General features: G+C 37.2%; 1 protein-coding gene across 1 annotated transcript in view; it reads right to left on the reverse strand.

Moving 5' to 3' along the window:
• Positions 1-295: 295 nt before the first annotated feature.
• si (sucrase-isomaltase) overlaps positions 296-12,142 on the reverse strand; it is a 55,538-nt gene continuing 43,691 nt past the window's right edge. The window contains exons 41-48 of the mRNA XM_081372352.1: positions 7,418-7,566; positions 6,724-6,808; positions 6,510-6,566; positions 6,191-6,315; positions 5,797-5,885; positions 3,501-3,550; positions 2,714-2,875; positions 296-1,255 (exon numbers count right to left, since the gene is read on the reverse strand). Coding sequence (XP_081228478.1) covers positions 1,169-1,255; positions 2,714-2,875; positions 3,501-3,550; positions 5,797-5,885; positions 6,191-6,315; positions 6,510-6,566; positions 6,724-6,808; positions 7,418-7,566 — 804 coding nt within the window. The 3' untranslated portion in view covers positions 296-1,168. The remainder of the gene's footprint in view (positions 1,256-2,713; positions 2,876-3,500; positions 3,551-5,796; positions 5,886-6,190; positions 6,316-6,509; positions 6,567-6,723; positions 6,809-7,417; positions 7,567-12,142) is intronic.

The following is a 12,142-nucleotide window of genomic DNA, read 5'->3' on the forward strand; positions in this document are numbered from 1 at the left end:
TGATGCTTTGAAGTCACTTGAGTGTACGTTTCATCTTTCATGTTGTATTTTTGTTGTCCTTTTAATACATGAGTACTCTAACAAAACAGGCTTTGTTTGGAGGGTTGGTTAAATCAAGACAACCTTCTCTTGTCTGTTTTTGATTTATCTGAATCAGATTGATTGTTTTAATGCACCTGCATTTTGACTGATGTCTGGTGTGCCTGTATGCAGCAAACAAACAAAAGAAAGCGTGTTCAGAGATTAAAGTAAATATCGCCATAAAATCAACCAGTCAAATAAGTCACAACCCTCCTGAGGTTTAAATCACTTTATTGTGTTTTAAAAATCTTTCTTCATGTTACAGATGTGTGATTATTTCATACGTCTCTTAATGGACGGCAAGGAATTCTACATTTCCTCATGAACGAATACAAAAGGAATGTTGCTATTTTTCTTGTAAAAAAACAACAACAAGAATACAGATACAAAACAGAATACAGGACCGCTGGATAAACACCTTTCACGTAATAGAAAACCCACATAATTACAGTCTCAGTCAGAACGGCTTCATCCTGTTTCACACTTAGATAAAAAAAAAAAAAGTTCTCAATTATCATTGTTTTTAGGCTAGAGTCTAAATATCGAAGGCACACCCTGAACGCCCCCTTCCCCGCGGCGTCCATGTTTCCAGCTCGAGATGATTGCCAATTAGAGCAGAAATCAATTTATAGTCTCCATTGCTTAATTGATATCATTATGTTTACTGTAGAATGAATAATCGAATATTGTATCATTACATCAAAATGAAGTCGTGCATGAAGCGGGCCCGGCAGGTAGCCGCCGCTCAGAGGTTTCTCGTTAAAAAGAAGTGATTGCTGATAATTAAGGGTTATCATTATATTCCCACTTCCCCAAATGCCGGCATTAGAAATTCAGCCTTCCAAGTTCAGCCTAAAAAAACAACAACAACTAAAAACGAATAGTTTTTAACATGAGATCCAAATCAAAACGACATCAACGTATCTTTCAGAACAAAGCATTTATTTGATAAGAAATCATTTCAGATTTGAAATATTTACCACAAAAAGCTCTTAGCGGGAAATGTTAAATAAATTACTCGTTGACTAAACAGTCATAAATAATCATGCGCGCCTGCAGGCTAAAGCCCGTCTCCTTAGACTTGTGTTCATGTCTCATCTTTCCTCCAGGTGATTGTGAAAGACTTTTCAATGGTGTGAGATTGTGGTCCTGCGTTAATCAGCAACTCCTGATTCTGAAGGAGAGAAAGAGAGACTTATTCGAACAGAAAAATGGAACGAAGGAGTTTGTGATGTAACTTTCCAGATGAAATGGTCAAGAGTTACTGCACAAATTCTCTTTAGGAGCTTAAACTCGTGTTTGATTGCAGGCTGGTTCCGTCAGTGACCTCATAATGGCGTGATGAAGAAAAATAAATGGTGTTTCGAGCGAATCGTTGGAAAACGCCACCTCTGATCTGACATACGCTGCTGAGGGCAAACGCACGCATGGAGACAGATGGAGCTGCCTCGCCTCTTTCAGACTTATTATGCAGTCGGGAAATACTAAGAAAGATAAATGATTTGGTGTGGGCTGGAACACTAGTTATTCAGATGCGCACAGTTTCTTTGTCATTTCCCCCCCTTCGATTCTTCTCATGGCTGGTATAAATCTCAGTCTCTGGAGCTCATGCCTGCATTCTTATTAATAGAAACGGTCGATGCGCACACAACTTTTAAAAGGCATCTCTTTTTTTTTGTCAGAATGTAAACTCCTCTCTGTATTTCATCAAGCTCACTGTACAGGGTGAAGATATAGAGGACTAGGAGAGACACTTACAAAATACAAGGAGGAATCAATTTGCTGAATGCATTCAGATGTTTAGCTTTTAAAGTATTCTTATATATTTTAGTGATTCTCATTACTGTCATAATTTTTTTTTTTTTTTATCGATCTCAGCATCATTTAAAGGCGGCAAACACATACTTCCATTATGCATAAAAAAATCATGGATTACAAATAATTTGAATTATTATAAAATTATTATAAACAATATAAATAATTAAATTGTCATGAAAATGATATCACTTATGAATATTAAAATTAAAATCTCTTTAAAAATGTTCAAATATTTTTAAATAAAATATAATTTTGTCTTTCTTTGTATTGATTTTGGGGTGAAATACGATCGGGATCAATAAAAGGCAGCAAAATACTTCCATGACGTACACATAATTTTCAATTTAAATAATATAATCATTTAGAATATCCTCAAAAGTCATGAAAATAATATATCTTGAAATATTAAAACTAAAATATTAATATTTTAAATAAAATATATTTTCATATTTCTTTGTATTGATTTTGGGGTGAATTTTGATTCACCCAATTATGAAAGTAAATTTCAAAATGAAACCTTGAAAATCATTCACTTTATAATTTGGCAAACACAAAGATTATTTATTTTTTTTTTTCATTTTAAAAATTCCATATAAAAATAATTATATGTATTAAATAATTCTTAAATATAATTGTTATACTTAAATTACAGTTTACATTTTTAAACATTGTGATATATATATATATATTTTTAAATGAATAAACAGAATACAAATTAAATAGATTATTTTTTAAGCAGCACCTCTTGCCCTCCTAATTGTATCAGTGATTCTGACTATATGGCTGAAGTATATGTTTGCATGAAGCATCTCACCTCCGTGTTGTAAGTAAAGGCCAAGTTGGCATCAGGCTTCCCAGGTACACTCATGATAACCACAGTGATGTGCTCGTTTACACCCCACACCTTCACATTACCCAGGGTTAACCTATCAACCTCGGCCAAACCATCATTGAGAACCGTGTTAGTAAGAACACCCTATAAATATAAAAACACAGCACAGCTGTTACACAAGATACACACACATGCATATTTAAAGTTAGAGCAAAAATGCTAATGCAAATGATAATTGCTGAAAGTAAAACATCTGGATACACTATATTAATGCATATTTGTGGGGGAAATTATGTACTTAATTATCACAAATAATCGCAAAAACTCTGATAAAAAATAAATATATATATATGACCCGTTACTTGAGATTCACTCATTTCACTGAAATTGTGTTGTTTCAGTATTAATGTAACATCTGTGCCGAGACAACTCAAACTAGCTGAGTTTGACCTCGTTTTTACAAACAGTTCTCAACTCCATAGGGCCTTGTTTTTTCCCAACGCTCAAAAAATCTCCCCACATATGACATCAAACCCACAGAAGGTCCTGAGAGCTCTGACCTGGGCCAAGCGGCCTTGAGCTGCTACAGCATGAAATAGTTTTGGATCTTGATTTTGTTTCTAAATTGAGAGTGGCCACAGATGTTTGGCTTCAAGTGAGATGGACAATCTTGAAGTCCCTAGAGGTTTTTAATGGTAACTGTGCATGACCACAATCCAAATAAATCTGAAAGAACTGCACACATAGCGTTCTGAACATATGAACATACCAAAGACGCGTCGAAATTTATCAAGAGGGAACCGTTGTTCTGAACAGTATCTGTAAGGAGAAAGACGGGAAAAAAAAGAAGACAATTAAGAGAAGTACAGGAAAGGGCCATTTAAAAAAAAAAAAAAAACTGATACAATTATTATGATTTTAGAAAAAAAATACACACACTTATAAAGAAACATGTTAAGAACATTTTATTTTATTGCGTGTAATGCTGATGAGACCTATCCTTAAAATAAAATATGTTATCAGTAATAGTATTAACTATGTGGAAAAAGTTATAAATCTAACATAGGTTAATCGGAAATACATGCATCTACTGTGCTAACATTTCTTGCAAATCTCCAAAAACAAATCTATATTTTGAAATGAACACCTGGGGAAAGCAAAACACCAACTTGTAATCCTTTTCACACAAATTATGATTACAGGGACATATTATCAATTAATAAAAACTTACTTTCGAGTGGTTCCTTGCACACTATTATGTTATGATTACCTCAAAATGCTTTGTGCATGATTTGATATGAGCGTGATATGACTTTTCTGATGTAGTAAACTTGTCTGTTAACTCGCCTTATTGCACTTGCAGTGCAGAGTAAAAATGTGTTTTTTATCTCACGTTTGCTTTTGTTAAAACTATTGTTAGGTTTAAGGCCCTATCATACATCCGGCACAATGCAGCGGCTGGCGCGAGGCAAGTCTTTTGCGCTAGTTTCAGCCTGACGCAGTTATCATTTTCACGTCCTGTGCCATGTTGTTTAAATGGCAAAAGCATTTGCGCTCATTTGTGCTCTCATGGGCGTGCTGGTCTGAAAACGATTTAGCTAATTTGAGGCAACTGAAATAGACTGTGCCTTTGACCAACAAAAACAAAGATATGGTGGAATCCAGCTTGTCCCGTGCTTACGTGCTTTAACCTCACGGCTCACGCACGAAAGATCCATTTCCTCTCTGGAGAAGCGTTCAGTCTTTCCGATTGCAAATTCCGCCATGTAAATAGCGAATCTGACATGGCGCGAGCACAACTTGCTTTTAAAGGGAATGGGAAATGAGACTCTGATTGGTTTATTGCACGTTACGCCCAAAACACACCCATTACTCATTAAGAGAATAGGGACAACCCTTTTAGACCGGGCCTGCAGACCAGTTTTCCCGTCGTTAAACTAGCAAAAGTGGATTCGGACTTGTGCACTAAGTGCACTTGCACCGTGCGCTTTAGACCTTTTGCTTAGATCGTTAAAATGGAGCCCTTAAGGTCGGGTTTAGTATGGATGGTACGTTATTTTCGAACATGATGGAGAATTAACCTTGTAGTACCACTCACTGAACATTACATTTCTGAACTACTGCAATACGTACAACAACCACTGAACTTAATGTGTTTTTAGAGTCACTCACTGGACATTTCAATTTGAAGAGAAACGGTGCAAGAAGCAACGTAATATCGTTTTGTAGAAATGTTGAGTCTGGGTTGAAGAAATCATCAATGGAACTATGGGTGTTTCTCAAAACCAAGAATGCAAAGAACGGACTTGTGTTCTTGGGGAGAACGCTCTTGCTAGTTGTTCTTGGAAGAATGAACTCACAAGGTGACGAGCACACAGAACGCTGCTGACAGTTTGAGACGATGTGTTCTTGCTGGTATTGCGCAATAACACCCCCGCACAGACGCCGTCTGCAGTGCCCAAACATAACGAGAATTATTGATGATAACAGCCAGGCTTTATTGCCCACCCCTCAGCTCAAGGGATTACTCTACAACTGTACACTATGTAATGTATATTCATAACAATAAAGCTACCTACGCTGGAGATTCTCACTTCCGAAAATGTTTGAGCGCATTTTCGAAAAATGCCAATATTTGAAATCTACACAGTTGATTTCTCGCATCAAATGTTCTCAGAAGTGAATTTAGTGATGAAATAGCGTACGAATTTGTAGAAAAACGACTTGCTGTATTGACCTCTCGTTCCTCGAATGCCGAAATGAATGCTGGGATATTTCTGCCGTCAAGTTCACACAAGTTACCAACCTATGCATCCTCGGTAAAATGGGCGTGTCAAGAACACTTCCGGGATTTTTAACCGTTCTTGCCAAAATGCGAACTTGTGTATTGGGACGGTACTTGGGCAGCGACTGATGACGTTTCACAAGTCCACAAGAAAGCAAGTACAGACAAGAACGCATATTGAGAAACGGCCTATAATTACCCCCCCCCCCCCAATACTCACACATACAGTATACACACACACACACACACACACACACACACATAACCAAACAATACCCACCAATTCCCTCTCCATCATCCCAGAACAGGGATCCATGTGCTGAATCTGCATCATCGAGAGCAACAAGCAGACCCAGAGGATTCTTACGACTACAAGAAAAAACACAAAACAAAATTGTGAACACAACATTCATGTTACGACATCACAACCATGAACACCCACATTTACATGTTAATCTTGAATCAGAATCTTGATCATCTTGATAAACAACAGTGTGAAGTCAAGTCACAGAGAGAGGGTGGGAAATGGACAAATAAAAGAAAATTGACTGTTTGTGTTGTACGATACTTTTTGAAAGTGAAAAAAATAAATAAAAAATACTATGAAGCTATAGAAACATGGCCCAATTATACATTAAACAAATCTAAATAAAGATGCAGGGTAGTTTCTTCACCTGTAGTGTGTGTTGTTCTCTGGTTTCTGCCAGGGAAGGATGTAGCCTCCTCTCACGTGCAGGTTAATTTTCTCTAATGGTGTATCCATATCCACAAACTGTCCTCGCACTCCAACATCTTTGCCCTGGATGATAAACCGCAAACAAGCAGATAAGAGACCCCAACATATAGAGGACAAAATACCACAGGTTGAAATTGTTGCTGAAAGCCATTTGCATTATGACTGGTTGTTTCATTCACATGCTAACTAAATCTTGCTAATAAAGATTTGCATGCTTGCTAATAAAATGTTTTCTTGCATGCCGATAGAATGCTTACCGTGTGGTAATCGTAAAAGCGGGCATCTGGCACGTAGCCCTTGACCACAGTGGCGCCCTTCACAAAAAAAAAAAAAAAATCAATGAGAACAAAATAATAAATAACAACAACATCATAATCTCTCTTTACTGATTGAATATAATGCTATGTGACAGTGTGTGACTTGTGATTTGCTTATAGCACGAATATAGCGAAGGTGTTTTTGTGAGGATACCTTGTCCAAAGCAGGTGTGATTAGAAGGGCGGGACCCCAGAGGAACTGCCTGTCGATTTCCCATGTGTTTTCATCATTGACAAACCTACATTACAGGACACAGCGCTGAGAACATTATTTATACAACACAGTGCATGCAGATCGTAATGGAAAAGCAGAAAAAGTGAGGAAAAGAGAAGGAGGATAAAAAAAAAACATGAGATGCAGAAAAAAAAATAGAACAGAACATTCAGTCCAATAGTTCAGGCTGCTAAAAACAGAGTGGAAAGGAAGGTTACACAGGACAACAGGAAAGTGAAAAGCATTGATATCAAAGCAGGCTGAAAAAAAATCATTAGATGGAACATAAGAACATAAGAGTTCTGATTAGTCATCCCTATGATTGAGATGTAATTGATAGAAAGGATGGACTGAAAATAGTGTCTAGAAAATATGGTGTAATGAAGATGTATTTGGAGGGAAATTGAGGAGCAGAAGGTCTTAAAGGGATGGTTCACACAAAAAAATGGAAGTTTTGTCATCATTTCGTCACAGGCACTGTTACATTTACTTGTATTGCATGGAAAAAGAATAGCATGAACATTCTGGTAAACATCATGGTTTTGAAATAGTATGAGGGCGAGCAAATGGAAGACAAAATGATTTTCATTTTTGGGTGAACTACTTAGAAACAGGGATACTGGTAAACACTCACTCGTGCAGCATGGGTCTGACCACAGTTTTTCCGTTAACGTGAGCTTCATACATCAGTGTGTACAAATACGGCAGGAGGGTATAGCGAATATTCAACACATCACGGGACATATTAGCAAACTCTGGGCCCCAGGCCACGGGATCCTGCCTCTGTGAAAGATTACAAAAATCTCATCAGATTAGAAATATCCAACACTACTTCTGAACACAACGTGAATGGATTCTCCCGGCATCACTTCAACAAAAACATTTCTGGAACTTTTCTTTCTTAAGAGTTTTCATTGGAATGTACATGTTTTTGCTTATCTATTGGTGACATCTTTTATAAATGTTTTCCTGACAAGTTTTGTCTTAAGCTTGCTCAGTAATTGTATTGCACTATTTTATGTAAAGCTGCTTAGCAACCATGTTTATTATAACAACATGTTGACACTAAATCTATCTGTACAGACCAAACTTCTACTGCATGTTCACTTCAGAATGAAAATTCAGTTGTTTCAAACCTGTATGAATTTCTTAATTCTGCTGAACACAAAAGAAGATATTTTGAAGAATGTAGGAATAACCAGACAGTTGATGTACCCCATTGACTTCCATAGTATTTTTCCCTACTATGGAAGTCAGTGGGGTCCATCAACTGTCTGGTTACCGACATTCTTCAAAATATCTTCTTTTGTGTTCAGCTGAAGAAAGAAATTCATACAGGTTTCAAACAACTTGAGGGTGAGTAAATGATGACAGAATTTTCATTTTGAAGTGAACTATTCCTTTAATATCAAATTTTCAGTAAAGATTTGTTTTCTCTCTATAATTAATTAATTTATGATCCAGTTCCAAACAAATCAAACTGGAACAACACCACATATCCTGCATTATCCATTATGAGATCATGGGAATAAATACTTTAGCCCAGAACTATATTTGCATGATCCAAATCTGTACAGCTGTGTCCTGCTGAATCCAGATGTAACCGTACACCACAGTGAGCATGTGTGTGTGTGTGTGTGAGAATCTGACTCCATATACAGGCAGAATGTTAATTGTCTGCCAGACAGAGAATCAGTTTGCCCCCTCGGTGGCACAATGAGTGGTGTTAAGAGCGGTGGGTGTGAGTTAATGTGCTCACAGATATAAAGGTGAACCATATCTGATAATTATTTCTCAAGTACCACACGTCTGACCGCTAATGCGTGCATGCTAACACTTAATTTTTTTTTTAACACCGAATTTTCCGTCATTTATATGCAACATTTCCCCGCCATTGACGAAATATGTACCGGTGCTGTAGTCTCCAGTATAGGTAGGTTTAGGATTAGCTGTGGGGTTAGGATTAGGGGGGTGGGGTTTGAATTAGCCAATCAGGTAATGGCTTCATTTAAGGGGGTAATAATTTGGCAGTGAGTCGAAATTTGGCACAACAGTGGAAATCCATGTTTTTCACTAGGGGGCGCTATTACGCATCTTCTGAAATAATACAGAATATCTGGATCCGAAAACAAGTGAAGAAGAAGCAAAAACAAGCTATAGAAGCATTGCTAATGCACATGTAAGACGACGTGATTATCAAATGTATAACGGTATATAAATCAAAACTGCCTAATGTAACCGAATGATTGAAATGTCGAACCCAAGAAGACGTATGACTGTGCAATCTTTAAGTGTGTTAATATTAGACAAAATACTAGGTCTACTAGATCGGTCCGAATCCAATCCGGACAAAGTCTTTGACAAAAACACAATTTTCTCAGCTTTTTGTTCAAAATGTTGCTTTACTTTTTTATTGTTTTATTATTGATTGATTGCTGGCAATAATAACAAAAATTTTATTGCGGGGAAGGAGTTAAACATGAACTAAACACTTTATGAAGTGAGAACTCCTCACAATTTCTGTATGTTATGCCAAGGCTAAAAACGGCTGTTCATGTCTTGTAAACGTCCTTTAAACATGACATATTTATCTGACACGCAAAACTGTGTGAGATATTAAGGCTTGTTTTCAGAGAATGTATATTGAATATTAGTGTAGTTTGTCTTGTTATACTGACAGATTTGTCTTCCAACTGCTCATGTTTAAAATAAGTGAAAAAAAAGCCATTCCATCAAGACAAAAAAACTTTATATTAAAGATAAATTATCTGAAAACGAGCCTTAATATATTATGCAGTTTGACTTTAAGATAAATTTATCTAAGTCTATTTTTAAACAACACAAAATAATATTTAAGGAAATGATTTGTGCATATGAACATGATATTGTCAAGTTGTTTTTCAGGTTGAATATACAATTATAATATAATATATATATATATATATATATATATATATATATATATATATATATATATATATATATATATATATATATATATATATATATATATATATATATATATATATATATATACAGTGAGGAAAATAAGTATTTGAACACCCTGCTATTTTGCAAGTTCTCCCACTTAGAAATCATGGAGGGTTCTGAAATTGTCATCGTAGGTGAAATTGTCATCGTTTGAGCTCCCTCCAAAGATTCTCTATTGGGTTTAGGTCTGGAGACTGGCTAGGCCACGCCAGAACCTTGATATGCTTCTTACAGAGCCACTCCTTGGTTATCCTGGCTGTGTGCTTCGGGTCATTGTCATGTTGGAAGACCCAGCCTCGACCCATCTTCAATGCTCTAACTGAGGGAAGGAGGTTGTTCCCCAAAATCTCGCAATACATGGCCCCAGTCATCCTCTCCTTAATACAGTGCAGTCGCCCTGTCCCATGTGCAGAAAAACACCCCCAAAGCATGATGCTACCACCCCCATGCTTCACAGTAGGGATGGTGTTCTTGGGATGGTACTCATCATTCTTCTTCCTCCAAACACGTTTAGTGGAATTATGACCAAAAAGTTCTATTTTGGTCTCATCTGACCACATGACTTTCTCCCATGACTCCTCTGGATCATCCAAATGGTCATTGGCAAACTTAAGACGGGCCTTGACATGTGCTGGTTTAAGCAGGGGAACCTTCCGTGCCATGCATGATTTCAAACCATGACGTCTTAGTGTATTACCAACAGTAACCTTGGAAACGGTGGTCCCAGCTCTTTTCAGGTCATTGACCAGCTCCTCCCGTGTAGTTCTGGGCTGATTTCTCACCTTTCTTAGGATCATTGAGACCCCACGAGGTGAGATCTTGCATGGAGCCCCAGTCCGAGGGAGATTGACAGTCATGTTTAGCTTCTTCCATTTTCTAATGATTGCTCCAACAGTGGACCTTTTTTCACCAAGCTGCTTGCCAATTTCCCCGTAGCCCTTTCCAGCCTTGTGGAGGTGTACACAATTTTGTCTCTAGTGTCTTTGGACAGCTCTTTGGTCTTGGCCATGTTAGTAGTTGGATTCTCACTGATTGTATGGGGTGGACAGGTGTCTTTATGCAGCTAACAACCTCAAACAGGTGCATCTAATTTAGGATAATAAATGGAGTGGAGGTGGACATTTTAAAGGCAGACTAACAGGTCTTTGAGGATCAGAATTCTAGCTGATAGACAGGTGTTCAAATACTTATTTGCAGCTGTATCATACAAATAAATAGTTAAAAAATCATATTTTGTGATTTCTGGATTTTTTTTTTTAGATTATGTCTCTCACAGTGGACATGCACCTACAATGACAATTTCAGACCCCTCCATGATTTCCAAGTGGGAGAACTTGCAAAATAGCAGGGTGTTCAAATACTTATTTTCCTCACTATATATATGTGACCAGTCACGGAAAGTAGGGACACATGTCGGTTCTGGGGCATTTTGAGTTATTCACAGATTATGAAAGTGTAGTCTCCAAGCTTTCCAACGATGTGTAACACAAGGAAATCTGATAATATTTGGAGAAGTTATGGCCATTTAAAGGTAGGCACTCAAAAACGCACAAAGGGGAGAAAACAGCGTCTGAAGATTCTCACCTTTATCCTGCTGGGAATGACAATAGGGCTCATTTACATCTCATTTAGATAAGCCATACCCCCCTGTAAAGCTGTAAGCATGGGGGGAGCAGAAAGGCCAGGAAAATGTGCCATCAAATAAAAAATAAAAAATAAAGTTTGCAGGTAATATATAAATAAATGTCTCTTAGCATCTACCGATAAAACTGTATAGGCAACTCTTGTGTACACTGAATTAAAAATAAGATAAACTCTAGACAATGTTCAAATCAAAAACAGGATGTGCTATGTGATATATATAGTATGAGTACGCTATTAGTAGGCTATAGCATACATTTCGTTCGTTTTTTAAATAAGATACTAGCTGAAATGTGTTTTTTAAATCAAGTGATCAAAGTGCTCGTTGCCGCGGCGATCAGTGGCGCAGATGCAGTGTTTTCTCGTGTGGCTCGCGCACACACCCCATTGTTTTCACTCGACGCGCGCTTCAATCCGTTGCGTATACTCTCTATTCGTTCTGTTTAATATCACAAAACATAATGCAAACGTTTGCGTGTCCCAGCTTGATATACAACCACTGCTGAACATAATCGTTTTGATGAGAGAAAAAAAACTACGAAAAAAAAAAAAAAAACTATACAAGGGCGGGTTCGAACTTAGACCCTCTGACAAGGCTGGCGAAAGCTCTACCACTGGACCATTAAGATACACATTAGATAAGTTGGCGGATCTATATATTGGCACTGACAACATGTATTTAGGCTACAAATTAAACCCCATGTAACCTACTATTTAAATCGATTGC

The sequence above is a fragment of the Scardinius erythrophthalmus genome (assembly GCF_964197995.2).
Source record: "Scardinius erythrophthalmus genome assembly, chromosome: 8".
NCBI classification, from domain to species: domain Eukaryota; kingdom Metazoa; phylum Chordata; class Actinopteri; order Cypriniformes; family Leuciscidae; genus Scardinius; species Scardinius erythrophthalmus.